General features: G+C 40.5%; 1 protein-coding gene across 8 annotated transcripts in view; it reads right to left on the minus strand.

Annotated features, from left to right (window-relative positions):
• Nucleotides 1–14,900, minus strand: part of LOC122906784 (zinc finger protein 624) — a 40,937-nt gene extending 26,037 nt beyond the window's left edge. For 3 of the 8 annotated variants that reach the window (XM_044249155.1, XM_044249156.1, XM_044249151.1), the window contains exons 1-3: nt 13,874–14,810; nt 13,411–13,575; nt 2,265–2,353 (exon numbers count right to left, since the gene is read on the minus strand). In XM_044249155.1, the coding sequence (XP_044105090.1) occupies nt 2,265–2,353; nt 13,411–13,450 (129 nt within the window). In that variant the 5' untranslated portion in view covers nt 13,451–13,575; nt 13,874–14,810. The other 5 variants (XM_044249152.1, XM_044249153.1, XM_044249154.1 and 2 more) reach the window with 5 other exon arrangements.
• Nucleotides 14,901–25,824: the final 10,924 nt, after the last annotated feature.

The raw sequence follows: 25,824 nt of genomic DNA on the forward strand, positions 1-25,824 counted from the left end.
ATCTTTCTCCCCTCCAAGTTCTTATCTAAAAAACGTAAACCTCAACATCTGGTAATTAGGGATGGGTTTGACCATGTCAATACTAGACAAATGCTTTGGATCTACTGATCAAATGCAATATTTTGCTTTTTATTTATCTTTTCGCTTTTTCAAAAAAAAGGATCCATGTGGAGGACCTGAACGCAGGACCTGAACCCAAGACCCTAGATCAAGATCTGAGCTGAAATCAAGAGTCAAACACTTGAGGCACCTGAGTGGCTCAGTTGGTTAAGTGTATGCCTTCAGCTCAGGTCGGTATCCCAGAGTCCGGGGATCCCACCCTGCATCAGGCTCCCTGCTCAGCTGGAAGCCTGCTTCCCCCTCTCCCTCTGACTGCTGCTTCCCCTGCTTGTGCTTTCTCCCTCTCTCTGTCAAATAAATAAATAAAATCTTACGAAAAAAAAAAATAATCAGACGGGCGCCTGGGTGGCTCAGTGGGTTAAAGCCTCTGCCTTTGGCTCAGGTCATGATCCTAGGGTCCTGGGATCGAGCCCCGCATCACATCGGGCTCTCTGCTCAGCAGGGAGCCTGCTTCCTCCTCTCTCTCTGCCTGCCTCTCAGCCCACTTGTGATCTCTGTCTGTCAAATAAATATACAAAATCCTAAAAAAAAAAAAAAAATCAGATGTTCAACCAACTAAAGCACCCAGGTGTCCCTCACTTACCTTTCAAGGGTATGTTTTAAGGACTATTTTCACTGTACATCCGAACAACAAAGAATAAAAGATCACATATGCAGGTTACTGTGGATTATTACTAGAACAAATTATATTTGTTGGTATCATCTTTCTTCGGGATCTCCTATATCAGAAAGTCATGCTAAAATATAGCTTTTATCACATTAATACCTATCTCAAACACATTCACACACACATACATACGTACACTTAAATGTCTTCAGGGAAACATTAAAAGATTCAGCTTTAATATCTAACTCCCAGGCTTCTTTTTCATAACTTTCCCACTGGAATCACTAGCTCACTGCACTGTTCTCTGCCACAGAGCCTTGCCCTTGAACTCCCTTCTCACCTAAAGTACCTTCACAAACACTTCAAGACTATTTAAATCATTGAATCATTGTCTGGGTACCACCTTAAGTCTCATTGCCCTCATGAGCTTTATCATAGACCAATTTTGCCCGTACTCATGTCCCATTTCTTTTCTTTCTTTTTTTTTTTTTTTTAATATTTTATTTATTTATTTATCTGTCAGAGAGAGGGAGAGAGAGAGAGACCGAGCACAAGCAGGCAGAAGGGGAGAGAGAAGCAGACTCCTATGCAGGACTCAATCCCAGGACCCTGGGAACACGACCCGAGCCAAAGGCACCAGCCTAACTGACTGTGCCATTCGTGGGGTCCCCATTTCTTTTCTTTTATAGCAATCATCTCTTTATCATATGGCTAAGCAACTACCATTCACCTAAATAAATTATAGAACTATTTCTTTTATATGCCTTACTCAATGAGACTATAGTTCCCTACAGCCAAGCACTGTGTCTTAAACATTTTCTTTCTCTCCATGTCATCTATTAAGCTCGATCACTTCTTAATGGGTAGAAAGAGGAGATCACTGAGAGTGGTGGGCACAAGCAGAATGGTCCCTCTTAATTAAGATGGTGTGTGGGTGTGTCTGTGTGTGTACATATTTTTCCAAAATTTCCTAAACAAAATTTCCAATTTAAAATATTCCATTCTTTGGGGCACCTGGGTGGCTCAGTGGGTTAAAGCCTCTGCCTTCAGCTCAGGTCATGATCTCAGGGTCCTGGGACTGAGCCTTGCACCGGGCTCTCTGCTCAGCAGGGAGCCTGCTTCCTCCTCTCTCTTTGCCTGCCTCTCTGCCTACTTGTGATTTCTGTCTGTCAATTAAATAAATAAAATCTTTAAAAAAATAAAATAAAATATTCCATTCTTCTATCCCATAAATATCTGAAATTTCCTGGGAACTATACAAACTGAACATCAAAAGTAAATTTCCTAGGCTCTCTATCAAAACTAGCAAAAGTATTTTTTGAAAGCTCATGTACCTTGATAATTGGTTCAATATGTATAATGAATCTTTTTACAGAGTCCAAGCTTTACTATAATGAACCCAATATCCATGGGTGAAACAATTTGATTCAGTTACCAGAAGGGATGTGGGTAAGGTAGAGAAGTCACAGACTTCAACAAAAACCAACATGCTCTCAACCCACGAGGCCGGTTAGGACCCGAAAAAATCCCAACTTACCAAAGGTCCAACTGAAAAAACCATGGCAGCCATAATCTCTTCCTCTGTGTTCCCCTCTCTGGCAAGAGTGGAGTCCTGCAGGGGCATACCTGAGAAAGAGAAATAAGCCATGAAAACCCATGCTGCCTTGGAAATCATAAACTTACCCAGCTGGAACCCTGACATTACAAGAAAGCAATGACTTCCCTAAAGAACACAAGATTAACCCTCCAAAACCAGCGAGAAAAAATGATCCTTGATCCTGGCGATCTTGTCATTTTAATGCCCTTAAATGTAGTCATGGCTAGCAGGCCAGACATTGTACAAGGTTCTTTTAATTTGAACTTCACATCAGTCCAATGGGAATTATATTGCCATTCCACTGATCCGGAAAATGAAGCTTAGAGAAATAATACTATTTATCCAAGGCAATGCATGACCCCAAATCAGTCTAACTCCAATGCACAATTTTTCCATTAAATCAGCTTGCTACGTGATGTGGAAGAAAACAATATAATCTTTCTTTGCCACAATCACCTATTCATTTAAAAATGAAACATTCGGGGCGCCTGGGTGGCTCAGTGGGTTAAGCCTCTGCCTTCAGCTCAGGTCATGATCTCAGGGTCCTGGGGTCGAGCCCTGCATCATGCTCTCTGCTCAGCAGGGAACCTGCTTCTCTCTCTCTGCCTGCTTGTGATCTCTGTCAAATAAATAATTAAAATCTTTAAAAAAAATAAAAATAAATAAAAATGAAACATTCTAAGAATCTCTTCTTCCTATCTTTCATGTGATGATTAATTTGCTAACATTTTCAGAGATTTCAGCTACAAATTCCAAATTTAAAAGAAGCCCTGATATGTTTCTCTCAATCTCATATTCAAACAGATCTTTATCTAGTCATTCTGTATCAGGCAAACCCAAATAAGAAGGAAGCAGAGGGGGGAAAAATAAAATAAAGAATATGACCCAGCTAATGCTGAGTTTGGTTGCAAAACGAGAGTCTGCAAACTCTTACAAAAATGTTTATAAATGTTTGTAAACATTCTCTTAATTAAAGGGCAAAGTTTCAGGATGATGCTGTAAGACATATAAAAGGGCAGTGGTGCAATAAGAATAAAGCTCCCCAGATTTTGTGAAATTCATTTTAATGAAGTTTCCCAGGAAGTTTGATGCTCTCACCATGCAGTAGGGCTTGTGGGGCCCAAGGGAATCTATGCAGAATCATGCTGAATCTGTCCCTGCTTTACAGAGTCCATTTGTCTCCATTAAGAATTCATATCCAAGACCTTTGTATTCAAAAGCGTAGTCCAAAGAACAGCAGAATAAATATTATTGGAGAGCTTGTGAAAATGTAAAATTTGAGGTCCAACTCCAGAACCGATTAAATCAAGAATCAACTTTTTAATAAGATCTCTAGCTGATTCATGTGCACACATCAAAGTTTAAGACAATATGGATCTAATAAAGATCATGCCAACAGGGGGGACAAGATGGCGGGGTACTAGGAAGAGGCGTCTTTTCAGCTGGTACCCCAAAGTGAGCTGATTACCTACCAAAGAACTCTGATCACCCATGAAATCAGCCTGGGATCAGAATTATACACGTCTGGATCTCTACAGGGGCAGAAGACGCCAGTGAGCAGGTAAAGCGGAATGGGAACAGCGGACTGATATCGGAAGATAAACAAAAGGGGGAGGGAGCCACCAGAGGCGACCGGTGCGAAAGTAATACCCCCATACGAGCGAGAGTGTCCTGCGTCTGGGGACCAGCATTAACTTGGAGACTGGTTGAAAGCACTCCAAAAGAGCAAAGGATCGCAGGGTCAAATTGTGGGAATCGGGGCAGCTAGGGACAGGGGCTTAAGTCCCCGGTCCCAGACGGCCTCCCCGGCGCGGAGGCAGAGAGAGTGCGGCGGAGAAACCGGCTCCTGGTCCCTAAGCCGCCAGCGCGCCCCAGAGCGCGGGGGTTCCGGCTCCTGTGAGGGGATGGGAGCTGCGCTGGTCTGCAGAACGCGCGCTAGCCCTACCACAAAGCTTGAGATGCGCGCGCACGTCTCTCCAGCTCTCCTGGGTTTCTAAGGCCCTGGGGCGCTTCTTGACCCGGGCCATTGTTTCAAAGTCTAAGCCGGGCGCGCGCGAAACTCTTCCCCCGACAGAGGCGCGCAAAAGCCCAGCCCGCGGCTTACGGACCAGCGCCCCGTTCTCAGTGCCCCAGACGCGCGCCCGACCCACAGCTGCCTCTGAAAAGAGGTGCGCGCAAGCCGGGCACTCCCAGCCCCCGCCGGCGGCAAAATCTCAGTGTGTGATCGCTGCTTGGAACCTCTCTGGTGGTCAGGAGCTCCCAGACAGCCGCCACTGCCTTGGCTTTGGGGACAAGCAAAAGATCCTGCGCCCCCAGGGTCTTTAACTTGGAACCTGCACTGCCAGCGTCCAAGGGGGAATTTATTCAGCTTCTGCACCCAGACTGAGGCTCCTCTCTGAGACGGAGATCAGGAAGTGTTCCAGGGTGCACCTTGACTGCACCAGAGTTGATACATCCAGCTACATCTGTTCAGTCTTCTCCCACCAAAATGACTAGGAGGAGGAATGCCCAACAGAAGAAAAATACAGAGGATGGACCTTCTGCAACAGAGCTAACGGCTATCAACATAGACAATATGTCAGAAAGAGAATTCAGGCTAACAATTATCCAGGCAATAGCTAGGTTGGAGAAAGCCATGGATGACCAAACAGAATTGATTAGGGCCGAACTGAAAGCGACCAGACAGGATGTTCACAATGTTAGGGCAGAGCTTAAAGCTACCAGGGAGGAGGTCCACAATGCTCTCAATGAGTTCCAATCCAATCTAAACTCTCTCAAAGCTAGGGTAACTGAGACAGAAGATAGAATTAGTGATCTGGAAGACAAACAGATAGAGAGAAAGGATCAGGAGGAAGCCTGGAACAAACAGCTTAGATCCCACGAAAGCAGAATTAGGGAAATAAGTGATGCCATGAAGCGTTCCAACGTCAGAATTATTGGAATTCCTGAAGGGGAGGAGAAAGAAAGAAGTCTAGAAGATGTCGTGGAACAAGTCCTTCATGAAAATTTTCCGAATCTCGCGAATGAAACCAGCGTTCATGTACTAGAGGCTGAACGGTCTCCACCCAAGATTATACACTCCAAAAAAACATCACGACACCTGATAGTCAAATTGAGAAATTATAATTGTAGGTATAATCTCTTGAAAGCTGCCAGGGCAAAGAGGCTCCTTACTTACAGAGGGAAGCCCATCAGAATAACGTCAGACCTGTCCACAGAGACCTGGCAAGCCAGAAGAGGCTGGCAAGATATATTCAGGGCACTAAATGAGAAGAACATGCAGCCAAGAATACTTTATCCAGCAAGACTGACATTCAAAATGGATGGAGAGATAAAGAGTTTCCAAGACCGGCAAGGCTTAAAAGACTATGCAACCACCAAGCCGATACTGCAGGAAACATTAAGGGGGGTGCTATAAAAGAGGAAAAATCCAAAGAATAGCATTGAACAGAAATATAGAGACAGTCTACAGAAAGAAAGACTTCAAAGGTAACTCGATGTCAATAAAAACGTATCTATCAATAATCACTCTCAATGTGAATGGCCTAAATGCACCCATAAAACGGCACAGGGTTGCAGATTGGATAAAACGACAGGACCCATCCATATGCTGTCTACAAGAGACCCATTTTGAACCTAAAGATACACGCAGACTGAAAGTGAAGGGGTGGAGAAGCATCTTTCATGCCAATGGGACTCAAAAGAAGGCTGGGGTAGCGATTCTCATATCAGATAAATTAGACTTCAAACTAAAGACTGTACTCAGAGATACAGAAGGACACTACATAATCCTTAAAGGGACTATCCACCAAGATGATCTAACAATTGTAAATATCTATGCTCCCAATATGGGAGCAGCCAATTACTTAAGAAAACTGTTAATCAAGATAAAGAGTCATATTGATATGAATACACTAATCGTAGGTGATCTTAACACGCCTCTTTCAGAATTAGACAGATCATCGAAGCAGAAAATCAATAAAGAAACAAGAGCATTGAATGACACATTGGACCAGATGGACCTCATAGATATATACAGAACATTCCACCCTAAAACAGCAGAATACTCATTCTTCTCAAGTGCACATGGAACCTTCTCCAGAATAGACCACATACTGGGTCACAAATCAGGACTCAGCCGATACCAAAGGACTGAGATTATTCCCTGCATATTATCAGATCACAATGCTTTGAAACTGGAGCTCAATCACAAGGAAAAGTTCCGAAGGAACTCAAACACCTGGAAGCTAAAGACCACCTTGCTTAAGAATGCTTGGATCAACCAGGAGATCAAAGAAGAACTGAAACAATTCATGGAAACCAATGAGAATGAAGACACTTCGGTCCAAAACCTATGGGATACAGCAAAGGCGGTCCTAAGGGGAAAATATATAGCCATCCAAGCCTTGCTCAAAAAAATTGAAAAATCCAGAACACACCAGCTGTCTCTACACCTTAAAGAACTGGAGGATCAACAACAAATCAAACCAACTCCACACATAAGAAGGGAAATCATCAAGATTAGAGCTGAGATCAATGAGGGAGAAACCAGAGATACAGTAGAACGTATCAATGAAACTAGAAGCTGGTTTTTTGAAAGAATCAATAAGATCGATAAGCCACTGGCTACACTAATCCAAAAGAAAAGAGAGAAAGCCCAAATTCATAAAATTATGAATGAAAAGGGAGAGATCACAACTAACACCAAGGAAGTAGAAACAATCATCAGAAGTTATTACGAACAGTTATATGCCAATAAGCTTAGCAACCTAGATGAAATGGATGCATTCCTGGAAAAATATAAACTACCAAAATTGAACCAGGAAGAAATCGACAACCTGAATAGACCGATATCTAATAACGAGATTGAAGCAGTGATCAAAAATCTCCCAAAAAACAAGAGCCCAGGACCTGACGGGTTCCCTGGGGAATTCTACCAAACCTTCCAAGAAGAAATAACACCTATTCTCCTGAAGCTGTTTCAAAAAATTGAAGCAGAAGGAAAACTTCCAGACTCTTTCTATGAAGCCAGCATTACCCTGATCCCCAAACCAGGCAAGGACCATACCAAAAAGGAGAATTTCAGACCAATATCACTGATGAATATGGATGCTAAGATTCTCAACAAGATCCTAGCCAACAGGATCCAACAACACATTAAAAAGATTATCCACCATGATCAGGTGGGATTCATCCCTGGGCTACAAGGATGGTTCAACATTCGTAAATCAATCAATGTGATACAACAAATTAATAGGAGAAGAGAGAAGAACCACATGGTCCTCTCAATTGATGCAGAAAAAGCATTTGACAAAATCCAACATCCGTTCCTGATTAAAACGCTTCAAAGTATAGGGATAGAGGGAACATTCCTGAACCTCATCAAATCTATCTATGAAAGACCCACAGCAAATATCATCCTCAATGGGAAAAAGCTTGCAGCCTTCCCGTTGAGATCAGGAACAAGACAAGGATGCCCACTTTCACCACTCTTATTCAACATAGTATTAGAAGTCCTAGCAACAGCAATCCGACAACAGAGAGAAATAAAAGGTATCCAAATTGGTAATGAAGAAGTCAAACTCTCTCTCTTCGCAGATGACATGATTCTTTATATGGAAAACCCAAAAGACTCCACCCCCAAACTACTAGAACTCATACAGCAATTCAGCAGCGTGGCAGGATACAAAGTCAATGTGCAGAAATCAGTGGCTTTCTTATACACTAACAATGAAAATACAGAAAGGGAAATTAGAGAATCGATTCCATTTACTATAGCACCAAGAACCATAAGATACCTGGGAATAAACCTAACTAAAGAGGTAAAGGATCTATACTTGAGGAACACTCATGAAAGAAATTGAAGAAGACACAAAAAGATGGAAGACCATTCCATGCTCTTGGATCGGAAGAATAAACATTGTTAAAATGTCTATACTGCCTAGAGCAATCTATACTTTTAATGCCATTCCGATCAAAATTCCACCGGCATTCTTCAAAGAGCTGGAGCAAATAATCCTAAAATTTGTATGGAATCAGAAGAGACCCCGAATCGCTAAGGAAATGTTGAAAAACAAAAATAAAGCTGGCGGCATCACCTTACCTGATTTCAAGCTTTATTACAAAGCTGTGATCACCAAGACAGCATGGTACTGGCATAAAAACAGACACATAGACCAGTGGAACAGAGTAGAGAGCCCAGATATGGACCCTCAACTCTATGGTCAATTAATCTTCGACAAAACAGGAAAAAATATACAGTGGAAAAAAGAGAGTCTCTTCAATAAATGGTGCTGGGAAAACTGGACAGCTATATGTAGAAGAATGAAACTCGACCATTCTCTTACACCGTACACAAAGATCAACTCAAAATGGATAAAAGACCTCAACGTGAGACAGGAATCTATCAGAATCTTAGAGGAGAACATAGGCAGTAATCTCTTCGATATCAGCCACAGCAACTTCTTTCAAGATACGTCTCTAAAGGCAAAGGAAACAAAAGCGAAAATAAACTTCTGGGACTTCATCAAAATCAAAAGCTTCTGCACAGCAAAGGAAACAGTCAAAAAAACAAAGAGGCAACCCACGGAATGGGAGAAGATATTTGCAAATGACAGTACAGACAAAAGGTTGATATCCAGGATCTATAATGAACTCCTCAAACTCAACCCACACGAAACAGACAAACACATCAAAAAATGGGCAGAAGATATGAACAGACACTTCTCCAATAAAGACATACAAATGGCTATCAGACACATGAAAAAATGCTCATCATCATTAGCCCTCAGGGAGATTCAAATTAAAACCACATTGAGATATCACCTTACACCAGTTAGAATGGCCAAAATTAACAAAACAGGAAACAACATGTGTTGGAGAGGATGTGGAGAAAGGGGAACCCTCTTACACTGTTGGTGGGAATGCAAGTTGGTGCAGCCTCTTTGGAGAACAGTGTGGAGATTCCTCAAGAAATTAAAAATAGAGCTTCCCTACGACCCTGCAATTGCACTCCTGGGTATTTACCCCAAAGATACAGATGTCGCGAAAAGAAGGGCCATCTGTACCCCAATGTTTATAGCAGCAATGGCCACAGTCGCCAAACTATGGAAAGAACCAAGATGCCCTTCAACGGATGAATGGATAAGGAAGATGTGGTCCATATACACTATGGAGTATTATGCCTCCATCAGAAAGGACGAATATCCAACTTTTGTAGCAACATGGACGGGACTGGAAGAGATTATGCTGAGTGAAATCAGTCAAGCAGAGAGAGTCAATTATCATATGGTTTCACTCATTTGTGGAGCATAACCAATAGCATGGAGGACAAGGGGGGTTAGAGAGTAGTAGGGAATTTGGGTAAATTGGAAGGGGAGGTGAACCATGAGAGACTATGGACTCTGAAAAACAGTCTGAGGGGTTTGAAGTGGCGGGGGGGGGGGGTGGGAGGTTGGGGGTACCAGGTGGTGGGTATTATAGAGGGCACAGCTTGCATGGAGCACTGGGTGTGGTGAAAAAATAATGAATACTGTTTTTCTGAAAATAAATAAATTCGGGGGAAAAAAAAAATCATGCCAACAAATGGACAACCTAGAAGAAATGAGTAAATTCCTGAAACATAACAATCTACCAAGACTGAATCATGAAGAAAGAGAAAATCTGACAGACTGAATACTAGTAAGGAGATTGGATCAATAATAAGTCTCTCAAAAAACAAAGTCCAGGACTAGATAGTTTCATTGGTGAATTCCACCAAACATTTAAGATATGAATTAGTACCAATCCTTCTCAAACTCTTCCAAAGAACATAGAGGAAGGAACACTTTCAAACACATTTTATGAGGCCAGAATTATTGTGAAACCAAAACCAGGCAAAGACACCACAAGAAAAGAAAATTAGACGTCAATGCCCCTCTTGAATATAGATGCAAAATTCCTCAAAAAAATTAGCAAACTGAATTCAACAATACATCAAAAGGATCATACACAATGACCAAGTGGGATTTATTCCAGGGATCCAAGAATGGTTCAACATCTGCAAGTCAATCAATGTGATGTTCACCACATTAATAAAATGAAGAATAAAAATGATATGATCATCTCAAGAGATGCAGAAAAAGAGTTTAGCAAAATTCAGCATCCATTTATGATAAAAAACTCTCAATAAAGGCCATATATGACAAGACCACAGCTAACATACTCAGTGGTGAAATGATAAAGCTTGTAGAACAAGACCAGGATGCCCATTCTCATCATTTATATTCAGCATAATATTGCAAGTCCTAGCCACAGCAACTTGGCAAGAAAAAGAAATAAAAACTATACAGATTGGAAAAGAACCGTTACTATTCACAGATGACATAATATCATATATAGAAATCCCTGAAAACTCTGCCAAAAAAACTGTTAGGATAAACAAAAAACGGTTAGGATACAAATTAACTTAAAAAATCAGTTGTGTTTCTATACACTAATAAACTGGAAGAAAGAGAAATTAAGAAAATAATCCCACTTAGAATTGCATCAAAAAGAATAAAATACCTAGGGATAAATTTAACCAAAGGGCTGAAAGACCTGGTGCATTGAAACCAGAAGACATTAAATGGAAAGATATTCTGTGCTCAAGGATTAAAAGAACCAATATTGTTAAAATGTCCATACTACCTAAAGCAATTTAGAGGTTTAATACAATCCCTATCAAGTACCAACAACATTTTTCACAAAACTAGAACAAAGCATACTAAAATTTCCGCAAAAAAAAAAAATAGTACTACATTTTCCAGCAATTCCACTTCTGGGCATTTATCTGATGGAAACAAAAACCCTACCTCACAAAGATATCCACACTCATATGTTCACTGTAGCATTAATTACAATAGTCAAGAAATGGAAGTGTTTGTTGACAGCTGAATAGATAATATAATACCCTCAGAGGAATATTATTCAGCCATAAAAAAGAAGGAAATCTTGCCATTTGTGAAAAACGTGGATGGACCATGAGGACATTATGCTAGGTGAAACAAGTCAGACAGATGTAGACAACTATCACCTCACTGCTATGTGGAATCTAAAATAAAAAAAAAAAAAAAAAACAACCGCCTATTGCAAACTTGAACTCACAGATACAGAGAACAGATTGCCAGAGATGATTGCCAGAGGTGGCAGTGAGCAGTGGACGAGATGGGCAAAGGTGGTCCAAAAGCTATAAACTCCTAGTTACAAAATAAGTCAGTCCTGGAGATGTAATGTACAGAATGGTGACTATAGTTAATAATATTGTATTATATATTTTAAGTTAATTAGGGTAAATCCTAAAAATTATCATCACAAGAAAAAAACCTGTGATTATGTGTGATGATGGATATTAACTAGATTTGTAATGATCACTTTGTTATCTATAATGATTATTTTATATACCTGAAACTAAGATAATATTTATGTCAATTACATTTCAATTAAAAAATGAAGTACTAAGTATCTCTGTAGATGAAAAAAAGAAAGCAAGCTCTCATTATAAACACACATACATACACTAAAATAAATCATCATGCCAGGGGGTGGGGAGGTGGGGGGCACATGAGTGGCTCAGTTGGTTAAGTGACCAACTCTTGATTTTGGCTCAGGTCATAATCTCAGGGTCATGGGATTGAGTCCCATGTGGGGCTCCATGCTCAGTGTGGAGTCTGCTTGATTCTCTCTCTTCCTCTCCTTCTGTCCCTCCGCCCGCTCTCATATGCTCTCTCTAGAATAAAATAAAATAAAACCTTAAAAAAAACCTGAATATATGACGTTCTCTAACCATGATGTAGTAGTATTACAAATTTAAGTTTGGAGGGGGGGGAACCCAATCACCAGGAAATTAAAATAGATCCTCCTGAGTACTTATTAAGTCAAAGAGAGAACTTTAACTGCCAGTGAAATAGAAAATGAAAGAATTATAGGTTAAAAACTCATGGGTTGCCAAAACTTTCAGAAAGATAAAATTTATATCCCTAAATACATGCAACTGACATTTTTAAAAATAAAAATATTAAACATTCAACTATATAAAAGAAATAATTAACAAGCAAACCATAAAGAAAAAATAATAAAGAAACTAGTAAGAAAACAAAACAGTTGACAAAGGCAGGAGCTGATTCTCTAAATAATGAAATACATATGCCACTGGCCAAAGAACAATACCAGTAAATCAAAAATAGAAACAAGAAAGGGGCTATAACATATAAATCATCTTAAAACCGTATGTCAATAAAAAGAAAATTTCTCAAAGAACAATTTTTGCTTAAAAATTTGTAAGACTGACTCAAACAGCAGGAAACTTGTGTAGGCCAAAGTAGCAGATAACTGCTAAGTGCCTTCCAACATCCAGTCTCCCCTTTTATACAGGCAAAGGCTTGAAATCTCAGCTGGACACAAGGCCACCCAGGTAGAGACATTTCCCAGCCACCACACAGGCAGGTGTGCCCATGTGACTAAATTATAGCAAATGGGATTTAAACAAGAGAGCTGACGTCACATATTTAAAAGGGAGCTGCACGGCCTCCAGTTCCTCATTTCCCCTTCCAAAGGCCTGGAACGCAACCAGCTGAGAGTGAGCCAGCCTCTGCCATAGGAAAGCCAACACACCCAGGAGGTGCCAAAGCGAAAAGCTGAATGGAAACTGGGTTTCCAGAAAACCTAATGGATGAGAGCTGCCTACCCCTATCACCTTGGGCCACCTAACAGCTCAGACTTCTGTATCAGAAAGAAATAGGCTTTCTTGTTCAAATCACACAGACTGTTAAAGCTGAGAAATTAATTTCCTAGTTAGTAGAATGAGTGGCCCTGAAAGAAAAATGGGAAGTTCTCAGGTAAGCAGGGGCGAGTAAGGTTTTAGTTAAATCAAAAAACATGTGGTGGGGGGGGCCTGGGTGGCTCATTGGGCTCGGGTCATGATCTCAGGGTCCTGGGATCCAGTCCCGCATCAGACTCTCTGCTCAGCAGGGATCCTGCTTCTCCGCCACCCCACCACCACCCGCCTCTCTGCCTACTTGTGATCTCTGTCAAATAAGTAAATCTTTAAAAAAAAAAAAAAAAAAATGACCTGAAGAGTCCGTGGGCGGGTGGCTCAGTGGGTTGAGCATCTGCTTTCAGCTCTGGTGGAGATCCTGGATCCTGGAATCAATCCCTAAACTGGGCTCCTGGATCAGCCCAGAGACCACTTCTCTCTGTCCTTCTGCCCCTCCCCCATCTGTGCTCTCAAATAAATCTTAAAAAAAAAAATTAAAAAAAGAATGACATGTGGCATCATTGCTTTTTAAATTTGTAAGGATTAATAAACTCCCCCTTGGCAATATGCCATACAGATAATGCTAGCTAAATATGGTTAATACCAAACTGTGCCATAAACATCTTTTAAAGTTTTATCATAGAATAAGCAATGCTACCTAAAATTCAATAAATTCAGCCTGATCTCAGTTATGTAAAAATAATGCACAGAGACAAAGACAGCATGTGAATAAGCCAAAACTCCACTGTGACCTGAGCGTTGGGCCCCAGGTGTTTACCTTCCTTCCGGTTTTCTTCACTTTCCACGTTGACAATAAGGAGGAGTTTGGTGTTGGTTCTAACTTCGGTTTGGCTACTGTGGAGACACGCCCACAAGCAAACCACCTGAGCTCAAGGCAAATCATCTGAGCAGTTGCTCCTTTCACCTCCGACAGGACACAGAAGATATCCAGGCCGATACTTCATTCACCAGTCATAATTTCCTAGATGTTTTCTCTGGATATTGCGACTTCACCCAAGCCCTGTCTACCCAAGCACTGCGGAAGTTATCAGGGACGTGAGAAATTTCTCTCGCTGTGGCTCCCAAGCCAGCTTTGTTATTCTAGTATATGTGCTGCCGAAGCGAGCATAGCTTTGTTATTCTAAAATAACGACGGGAACCATATTCTTTGTGAGAACTTCAGCGCCTGGGACCAGTGCAGCATTTCCCAGCCAAAGCAATGATGCCATTACCACGTCAGGGAGAGACAAGGGACTTAAAAGTGATGATGTGAAATGCCATAAAACGAGGCAGAGAAAAACTGCCCCGGGCACAGAAGGACAGGAGTTCGTCCGCCTATCAGGTCACCAGGTGTGAAACCGGTCCGTCCCCGCCGCTTCAGGAAGACTCCTTCCTACCCCGTCGCCCCCTTCCCCAAGGAGCACATCTGGCGTCCCCCTCCTCCCTCCGTCAAAGGCGCGGGACTGGGAAGAGAAGGCCAACCCCGGTCGAACCACGCAAGCCGGGGCCCCGCGCCCGATCCAAGGACACCGACGGCTCCCGAGCCAGGCCAGCGGGAGACCGAGCGGAAAGCGAGGCAGGAGGCCCAGCCCCAGTCGCCTCTCAGGTGGGCGTGTCGGCTCAGGGACAGGGACTCCGGAGGGACCGGCCTCGCCCCGGACGCCGCCGGGAGCCAAGCGCCGAGGGAGGCGCAGCGGAGAACCGGGGCCTGGCGCCGGGGCCAATGAGTACCTGGCTGCCGAACTGAGGACAACTGCGGGCACTCACAGAGCCGGACGAGACCGCTTCCATCAATGGCGCCGGCTTGGCTGGGCCGGCCACCAGGCAAGCCAGTGCGCCTGCGCAGTCGGGCTTCCGAACTACAGCGCCCAGAATCCTCAGCGCGGAGCGTTTTTGGTTTTGGTTTTTTGTGGGGTTTTTTGGCCCCCCATTTCTCTTCTTTTTCTTCTACTTTTTTGTCTGCGTTTAAGAGGAAATTGGATGTGTTTATCGACAGTTTGGGTGACTGAAAAAATCTATTCAAATTGAACAAACTTGTATTGAGAGGCTATAACTATGTGTCAAGCATTAGCACGAAGGAGGCAAAAGATGACACCACCTCTTGACTCTGAACGTTTCAGGGTGACTAAAGAAATAAAGTCAATTATGGAAGATACAGGCCTTTTGCAAATTAGCTAAAACTTCGGATGCCAGTAGAGTTGGTAAGTGCGTGTGCGCACTTTTGCTTGTCTTTCTTGAATGAAAAATTCATAATGCTTTCATTATAATTTCTGGGTTTTTGATCTAGAACTTCCTCAGCTCATCCAAATTTAAAAATAATAAATATTTATATTAATTTATAGTAATATTTTTATCTTATTATTCATATCGATTTTTATTTATTATTATATATTATATATGATAAAGCATGCATTTCTTTGCCTCAGTTCCATGGTTTAACGCCCAAAGGCCTTATTTTCCATAGTGAAACAGACTTCATAAAGTCTCTAGGGCATCTTCCCTCAGTGAAACCATTTCCTCCCTAACCCAGTCCTACTCTGTGTGCCTTGGATTGTATGCTGCTGTGATTTTATATGGGGCCCACACAGAGTGAGCATAGGGGGAGCATATGACATATGGGGATCTGCAGGGAAATAGCTCAGTGAAGCTGAACGTTGTAGAACTGGGTTCTTGGGATCTCAAAAAGCCAGTGGATACCTTTGGAGAAAATATGACATGTGACACTTGAACTATGAAAGGAAAAAATGTAAGTGGGAAATCAAACTATTGGAGATAACAAGTATATCTGAAATGAAAAAAAAAAAAAAACAGAAGATTAAGAGCTAATTAGACACTGCAAAAGGAAAGAATCATGAATTCAAAGGCACAGAAATAGAAACTGTCCAAAATGAAACACAGGGAAGAAAAATAGAGCATCAGTGAGTTATGGAACAACATGAGGTAGCCTAATTGTGTGTAATTAGAATGGTAGAAGGAGGGGAGAGAGATAGGGAGTAGAAAAATACTTGAAGAAATGACTAAATACTGTCAAAATTTGATGAAAATTAGAAACCCACAGATCCAAGAAGCTCAGTGAAATTCAAAGAAAACACATGAAGAAAATCACACCAAGGCACAGCATAATCAAATTGCTACAAACCAGTAATAAAGGAAAATCTTAGAAAAACAAAGGTATGTATTTACTGGGTTCAAAGATAATTAATTTTCATTAAGGGGGGGAAAAGGCAAAGCAAGCCAGAGGACAATGGAGTGCTTTTAAAGTACCGAAAGGGGGGCCGCCTGGGTGGATCAGCAGATTAAACCTCTGCCTTCAGTTCAGGTCATGATGTCAGGGACCTGGGATTGAGCCCTGCATCAGGCTCTCTGCTCAGTGGAGAGCCGGCTTCCCCCTCTCTCTGCCTGCCTCCCTGCCTACTTGTGACCTCTCTCTGTGTCAAATAAATAAATAAAATATTTAAAAATAAATAAATAAAGTACCGAAAGGGGGGAAAAAACCTGTCAACCCAGAAATTTATACCCATCAAATTATTCTCATGAATGAAGGTAAACTGATAGTGAGATGAGATGGAATAGGAACACTTCTCTCTGTATCCATTAATTACAGCTAAAAACCCTTGATACTCTATATAAAACAAATTAGGAAGACTCTGAAAGTTGGACAGGAGGCAGGCCAGCTAGGGATCTTGCAACCTGGGGAAAGACACAGTGGTAGGTTTTCTACATTTTTGTTTTGCATCCTGTATCCTGAGCTGGGTGCTGGAGAAGCTGGCAATCCAATATTCCAATGGGTGCAGATACAAAAAAAAAAGAAAAGAAAGAAAGAAAGAAAAAGATAAAAAGCTCCAAGGAAAGCTTGTCGTACTCCAGCTAATGGACGAAGAAAAGAGCAGCCTAGAGTGGCAAAAAACCTTTAAGAAAATAACCACTCTGCTTCAGCCAAACACCACAGAAAAAACTGTGGTCCTACTTCATCCCCAACAACAAAGACTGAAATGGGGTGCTCTTCTGTCCTTGCAGGGATAGTGTCAGAGCAGGCAGTATGGGCAGCTGCAACCTTCATTCCCACCCAGCTAGTAGTATTGAGCCTCCCTACACACAATGTCAGTGACAGCTACATGGAAGTGGTAAGAGATGCCTCTCTCCTCCTAGAAAAGGTGTCATTAATGGTGATGGTTTAGTGAGGAGCCTGAAATTCTACTCCTGACCAGCAGGAACAAGAAATAACCCTCCTCAGAGCTGTTAATAGAAGCTGAGTTTCTTGGACTCGAATTCCCACCATAGAGGTGAACATCCTTCTCCCACCAGAGTGTTGTCAGGGGAGGCCTGCTAAAACACAAATTTGACCAAAATTTGGTCTCTAAATTTGACCAAAGACAAAAGTTTTCATATGAAAGATGCTAATAAAATGCCAACTGCAGTCTAAGACAGATCATAATCAAATTCTTGAGAACTAAAGATGAAGAATCCTGGAAGCAACAAGAAATAAAGGACACTGTACAAGTAACGGAAAAACAATTCAAATGACAGTAGACTTCTCATCAGAAACCATGGGGGTCAGAAGGAGATGAAACAACATTTTTTAAGAAAGAAAGTAATTGTAAACCCAGAATCTGAATTTAGTCAGTGACAATGAAGCAAACATTCTTCCCATCATGTTTCTACCCTTGTACTGCAATTTAAAGGTACATGGAAACAAGAAAATACATTGTTTGATATAACATGCTAAGATTCTTCCTGAAGATGAGCCAAAAACTATTTGATGACAACACTCAATAATTTAAAGAAGAGAAAGTGGAAGAGAAGCTTGAAGTGAAAGAATAAGAAGCGGTATGGGTTAAAAATAGATGATCTAGGAGAAAAGTAAAGTTCTCCAGCATGTAGTATATAGTTAAGCATGTGCCTTCTGATTGAAATGGTGACAGATGGTCTTTATTTCAAGTTGTTCAGATGCTAAGATAGTTCATGAAAGAGGTTTGCCAAGCACGGAAGGGTCAGAAGTGTTGTCCTCTCTTGGACCCCCTGGATGTCAGAGCTGGTTCAGAATATGCATAGCTGTGAAAACCTTGGGTGCTCACTGCAGACATGCTGAGCTGGTTTCCCAGATGAGCATTAGCTTTTCATGGTGGAATGTGTCCGGAGTGGGGATGCCTTTTTTTCTGGATAGTTGGGTGCCTAGGTGGCTCATTGGGTTAAAGCCTCTGCCTTCGGCTCAGGTCGTGATCCCCGGGTCCTCCGCATCGGGCTCTCTGCTTAGCAGGGAGCCTGCTCCCTCCTCTCTCTCTCTCTCCGCCTGCCTCTCTGCCTACTTATGGTCTCTGTCTGTCAAATAAATAAATAAAATCTTTTTTGAAAAAAAGAAATGAAAATACATACTTCTTTTTGCCATACAAATCAGTTACACTAGAAAATCAAAGTTTTCTCTCTCCTAGTTTCATAGAAATAGCAAATTTCTGCATTACCTCAAGATTCAGTATTCAAACAATAGCGAATTGCCAGATTTCATTTTTATAAATATTTCACCGCATATGTGATGGTGTCATCACAACAATAGGATATTCTTAAGTAAGAATATTTCACATAATCAGAGCTACAGAGAAGCAACTTGGTCATCATCTTCATGTTCTCCCAAAATGAAAGTTTTGACAACTTAAAATAGATGGTTCTATGATATCAGTATTTTTCAAAGGCACAGTTTAAAAGGTACTACACATTTAAGACTTTACAACTCTGGAAATTATTCCCAAGTGTTACCAGCATTAAAAAAAATCATAGAAATTGTTCTTTGCTTTTGTATTCTAAAGAGCTTGGAAAAATTAACTTGATAATCCTTAGCCATTGTTCTTTTCTAGAATTTTCCTTACATTTGTTAATGACGTACATGTATATATACAATGTCCAAATTCTTTTATGCATATCCAAATCCTTGTTTCCAACTCTTTTGTATAGCACCAGGATTTCAGGAGTAAGAGAGTAGGAGAAACTTATTTTAAAAAGATCTTTCTTTAAGAAAAAAAAATGGGGGCGGTCTTTCTGTACTTTGAAATTAGAACTAAAAATTGTTATTATATTTTTATTTGCAGAATTTCTTTCTTACTCAGCCTCCCTGTTGCTGTTGAACTTAAATGAACTGGACCTTGAATGTAATAAAAATAGTATCTAAGAATTCCATATTTTCATGGATGGTTAGAATGAGATCATTTTAAGTTACATTAGTTTTTGGCCCAATGCAAACTGCAGCTGCCTTTAGGCATAATGTAACCAAAAAAATCCTCTGTGTGTTGGCTATGGCTAGGATGTTCAGTTATTGACTTAATATGGATCTAAGAGCTTAAAGGAGGCAATACTGAGAGGATTTTAAATGAGTCTTTTTTTAAGTGCACACATTATAAATATTTCAAAAGTGAAATACAAGTTTTCATCTTGAATGTGTCTATATATTTCATACATTTATTCGCATGTATTGAGCTTTTTTGTCTAGGTGGAAGAGTAAGAAAACGCTTTAAACTTATTGCATTGTCTAGTCTGTCTTCCTCAGGATGGACATTATTTTAACTTATTAATTTTTGCTTGAAAGTTATCTGAGATGTCACTGTGTTTTTTGTTTTGTTTTGTTTTGTTTCGTTTTGTTTTTTGTTTGGGGGGTTTATTTGAGAAAGAGAGAACCTGAGTGGGGGGAAGGGCAGAGGGAGAGGGAAGAAGAGACACCTGAATGCAGAGCCACTGGACAATCCCAGGACCCTGAAATCATGACCTGAGCCTAAGGCAGACACTTAACCAACTGAGCCACCCAGGCATCCCTTACTTATTCAAAAGATGTCTCAAGATAATAGATTCTTGGGGGGAAAAAACCTTCTGAAGAGTGATGTTAAAATGAAAATATTGGAGAAAGCCCCAAGATAACAATCAGATGTACATTTTAAAAGTACATGGCCAAGAATGAATTAGATGGCTCCTAATTTTTTTTCCTCTCCATTAAGGGCATAAACTGGAGAATACAAAAAGACTTTTCAAGATCCCTTATCTGTATTTGATATGCATTCTCTGCAGATGAAGTCTGACCACTGAAGAAATCCAAAGGGTAAGAAATGAGGTGTCTAACGGCTGATATGTATGAGAGAAGTGGTTGCACGAGTGCCTTGCACTTGCAGAGTTCCTTAAGGCAAAGTGTGCATATCATGAACATGCGAGAGATGGCAATGGGGTCATCTCTAAGATGAGAGGTAGAGTACATGGGCTTTTAGCAGAAGCAGCTGAAGTTACTACCAGCTTCCTAAGAACTGAGGAAGGTATAATTGCTTAGTGCTCAGATGCATGAGCACATACTAGAATTCCAGAAACATGAGAAGATTCCAGAAAGATGGGAAGATTGCTAAAGAACCTGTGGAGGGGCCCCTGGGTGGCTCAGTCATTAAGCATCTGGCTTCTGCTCAGGTCTTGTCCTGGGAACAAGCGTGTGTCTGGGCTCTGGGCTGAGCAGGGAGTCTGCTTCTCCGTCTCCCACTCTCTGCTTGTGTTCCCTCTCTTGTTGCTCTGTCTCTATTAAAACACACACACACACATACACACACACACACACACACACACAAAACAAACCCATGGAAGTGTTGAGTCACTTTTACACCTCTACAAAGTCCAAAAAGCACAACAGCAGGCTACAACAGCACCAGCCAAGGGCTTTTCTTAATTATATGGAACCAGTCATTTTCATTTCTAAGTTGTGACTACATTTTACAAATACAATTACAAAATCTCTTTTCCCCGAAATGTTATGGGGCTCCTTTTCCCCAAATTGTGACGGACAGGATTCCAGATGACTCTATTGGCATCCCTCTCACATGTGACCCTCATTTGGTTCATATTCATGTGATGTGATGCAGACTTTGCCTGAATTTTCAGCCGAAGGAAAAACCAGCCATCAATGAAATTTCAACTGAAAGTGACACATAAAAATAAAGTTGCTCCCTCCTCCTTCTCATGATTTCTGTTTAACACCCTAGTTACACTTCACACCACAAAGGGGAAATATATTTATGATGTAATGTTATGAAAACATCTGCATAGTGAGATTTCTTTTAAGTTCATTTACTCTTGTTTAGTAACCATTACACCCAATGTGGGGCTCAAACTCATGACCCCAAGACCAAGAGTCATGGGCTCTTCTGAGAGAGCCAGACACCCCCTCATCTGTGTAATAAGATAAAAACTACAATATAGGTACATAAAAATAAAGCCTAGAATAAACATGTTATACTACTTATTTCTGGGTGGCAAGATTTAGGTTGTTTACTTAACATTTTTCTCTATTTTTACCCTTATTATAATGTTATTTTTACAATAAAACATATGGCTATTTTATTTTTAGGAAAGACTTGAGGGGTGCCTGGGTGGCTCAGTTGTTAGAAGTCTTCCTTCAGCTCAGGTCATGATTACAGGGTCCTGGCATCAAGCTCCACATGTGGCTCCCTCCTTGGAGGCGGGGCTGGTTCTCCCTCTCCCACTCCCCCTGCTTGTGTTCCCTCTCTTGCTGTCTCTGTCAAATAAATAAATAAAATCTTTAAAAAAATGATTTGAAATAAATAAGCAAAATTTATGAAATGATTATTAGGATGGTTGGGTTATAGGGAATGTTTTCTTTTTTCTATACTTCCTTAGTATCTAGCATCTAGTTTTATAAAACTAGTATCTAGTTTTATAAGATAAAAATAATTTTTAAAATTTTGCATATCTTTCTGTGGTAGATTATACACATTTATGGGGTTTCTCCCCAGTTTGAATTCTCTGATGTTCTACACCATGTATCATCTGGCCAAATGCACTTTCCATAGTCATTACATGTCAGTGGTTTCTCTCCTGTATGTATTCTTTTTTTTTTTTTAAGATTTTATTTATTTATTTATTTATTTGACAGACAGAGATCACAAGGAGGCAGAGAGGCAGGCAGGGGGGTGCGTGGGAAACAGGCTCACTGCTGAGTAGACAGCCCGATGCGGGGTTCGATCCCAGGACCCTGAGATCATGACCTGAGCAGAAGGCAGAGACTTTAACCCACTGAGCCACCCAGGCGCCCCACATTTGAAAGGTTTCTCACCAGTAGAAGAGAATTTATGCAGACTGAGCTGGGACATGTTAGCAAAAAAATTCCTACATTTATTAATGTTTTTTCTTCATCGTGGGTCTTTTGATGTACAATTACTCCTCAAAGATTTCCCACAATAGGTACTTTGAGATGGCTTGGATGCAATGTGAATTTTCTCATGCTCTGTGAGACTTACCATTTGAGTGAATACTTCCTCACATTCAGCACATTGGTAAGGTTTCTCCACAGTACGGATTCTGTGGTGAACAATTAGGTGTGATTTTAGCCTGAATGGTTCCTTGCATTCATTACTCCCATAAGGTTTCTCATTTGTATGAATTAACTGATGAACAGGAAGAGATGAGGAACACAAGGAGGCCTTTCCACATTCACTGCATGTGTACAGTTTGTCTCTCATGAATTCTTTGACATACAATAAGGCTTGGTTTATTTCTAAAGTTTCTCCCACATTCGTTACATATATACATGTAAAACCACGTATGTAGCTTCTTCCTTGCATGAATTCTCTGATGTGCCCTGAGGTTTTGCATACAACTAGATGATTTTCCACATTCACTACATTCATAGGGTTTCTCTCCAGTATGGATTCTCTGATGTATGTCAAAATCTGCGAAACTCCTGAATGCCTTCCCACATTCATTGCATTTACGTGGCCTTTCTTCAGAATGGGTCCTCATGTACAGTAAGGTATAAATTATTGCTAAAAGCTTTCCCACAATTGCCACATCTGTAGAGCTTCTTTCCAGTGTGACTTTCTTAATGTCTGGTGAGTTTTGATGTCGGAGGCTTTACTGGAGGCTTTACCCCATTCATGACATACATAAAGTTTCTTCCAGAATGAATTCTCAGTAGTTGGGTAAAGGGTGCATTTCCTGAAGTCTTTTCCACAGACAGTGTGCTCATAAGGTTTGTCTTCAGCATGAATTTGCCGATAAGCGATTAAAGTTGAAGAAACGGGGGCATCTGGGTGGCTCAGTTGGTTAAGTGTCTGCCTTTGGCTCAGGTCATGGCCTCAGGGTCCTGGGATTGAGCCCTACATCAGGCTCTCTGCTCAGCAGGGAGCCTGCTCCCCACCCCTGCCTGCTTCTCTGCCTACTTATGATCTCTCTCTCTGTCAAATAAATAAATGAAATCCTTTAAAAGTTGAAGAAACAATGAAGGCTTTCACACATTGATTACATTTATAGGGTTTTCTTCACTGTGAATTTTCTGTTGATTGTCTTATGTTGATATGAAGGTCTGCAGGTTGACTCAAAACTTTCCCACATTTATCACATTTAGATTCATATAGTTTCTCATAGATGCCTCCTTAGCACAGTAGATTCATATAGTTTCTCTCTAGTATGAATTCTGTGGCATTGAATAAGGGATAACCTAAAACTAAAAGCTTTTCCACATGTATTACATTTATAAGGTTTCTCTTTACCATTACTTATCTTATCTATTTTAAGTCGGGAGGCCTGGCTCACATCTGTGTTGCCTTTAGTAGTTTCGAAAATTGTCTTACCCAGGTTAGTTCCTGATGGAATAATTAGCTCAGAGTTCTCTTGACAACTTTGTCCATATAGATTGCTTAGGTATCACTGTCTTCTATAAGAATTCTCTGTTCTTTAAAGTTTGATGTTGTTGTTTTTAATTTATTTATTTGGAAGACAGGGATCACAAGTAGTCAGAGAGGCAGGCAGAGAGAGAGAGGAAGAAGCAGGCTCCCGGCTGAGCAGAGAACCCGATGTGGGGCTCGATCCCAGGATCCTGGGATCATGACCTGAGCCGAAAGCAGAGGCTTTAACCCACTGAGCCACCCTGGCGCCCCCAGAATTCTCTGTTCTTTAAAGAGAAGAGACTTCTTCAACAAGAAGTAACTTTCTCAGGGACAGTTTTTTCACGGGTAATTATTTTCCATTCAAAATTTCCTAACTGTTCTGTCGCAATAACCTGTTATCTCTTTTCCAGGATTCTCTTAAACTAGGGTCCTGTGGGTCATTATTAATGAATCTTCCTATTATGGTCCCCTGGCAAGTTTCTTCAGAAGTATCTAGGATCAAGTTGCTTAGTTTCAAGTTTGATCTTGTAGTCTGAAAGAGATGGAAAAAGCAGAAAATTATTTCCAATGCAATGGGAAAGTTAACTGCTCTAGTGTAAACATGATAGTGAAAATGAAAAGGATCAGCATTCTACTACACAATTATTACTAAAATGAGTTCCAATCATTTGTTAAAGCACGCAAACATCACAGTGAATTTTCATTGTATTAGCTTTTAGTCCCATGACCATCTACACATGGAATATTATACAGCCACAAAGTATTTTTATTTTTATTTTTTTTTAAGATTTTATTTATTTATTTGACAGACAGAGATCACAAGTAGGCAGAGAGGCAGGCAGAGAGAGAGAGAGAAGGAAGCAGGCTCCCCACTGAGCAGAGAGCCTGATGTGGGGCTCGATCTCAGGACCCTGATCATAAGCTGAAGGCAGAGGCCCAACCCACTGAGCCACCCAGGCACCCCAGCCACAAAGTATCTTCAAAAGACAAAGTAGGGTGCCTGGGTGGCTCAGTTGGTTAAGCATCTGCCTTTGGTGCAGGACATGATCCCAGGATCCTGGGATTGAGTCCTGCATAAGGCTCCCTGCCACTCCCCCTGCTTGTGTGCTCACTCTCTGGCATATAAATAAATATAACCTTAAAAAAAAAAAGAAGTATTGTACTAGATATTTTAAGGTTTTAAAAAATAAGATAAAAGCAATATATGAAGGTATATAAAATATAATCCCAATTCTGTAAAAACAATGAACAATGTCCCCAAATGTGAATATTTATGTACATATATATGTGCATTTGACTACAGAGAAAAATATGTCAAAATACATATGTTTGTTAACATGGGTCACCGGAGGTGGGGAGAGGGGAATAATGGAGGGAGGGCCTATCAAAAGAGAAAAAGAAAATGAAAGACTCTACTAAATATAAATAGTAAATGATTCATGCATTTATTCAAAATTAAATATATTTATGGAAATAAGGGTTTAAAAATTAAATTTATTTTCAACAAATGCAACTTATTTTCCAATATAGCTATTTAAGTGATATTTTGACAACATATTTTACATTTTAGAATCTTTTATTACTTTTAGCATAAAATCCCCTGCTTTACTCATATTTGATACAACTTATATGCCAAGATCACAACTACAGTGAAAAGTATTTATAACTATAATATAGATTTAGGATACAAGAGAAGGGTAATGATATTTTTAAATTGCCCAACTTAGAAAATTAAAAAAATTAATGTGGGAAGTTTATAGAGATAATTAGAGCCCATAAAATCCATCATATATTAACTAATGATGGAAAAAATTTTTTCTCAATAATTTGCTTTATGACAATTCCCTCAAAGTTGAAAGAGACAAAAATTCATGATCATAGTGCCAATTAAGTAGAAAATATATAAAAGCTTGGAAACAAATAGGAAATTTTTTAAAAAGCAAAAATTTTTCAAAATGCGGAGGGAGGAATCAAGATGGCAGAGAAGTAGCAGGCTGAGACTACTTCAGCTAGCAGGAGATCAGCTAGAGAGCTTATCTAAAGATTGCAAACACCTACAAATCCATCAGCAGATCGAAGAGAAGAAGAA

The sequence above is a fragment of the Neovison vison genome, chromosome 5, assembly GCF_020171115.1.
Source record: "Neovison vison isolate M4711 chromosome 5, ASM_NN_V1, whole genome shotgun sequence".
NCBI classification, from domain to species: domain Eukaryota; kingdom Metazoa; phylum Chordata; class Mammalia; order Carnivora; family Mustelidae; genus Neogale; species Neogale vison.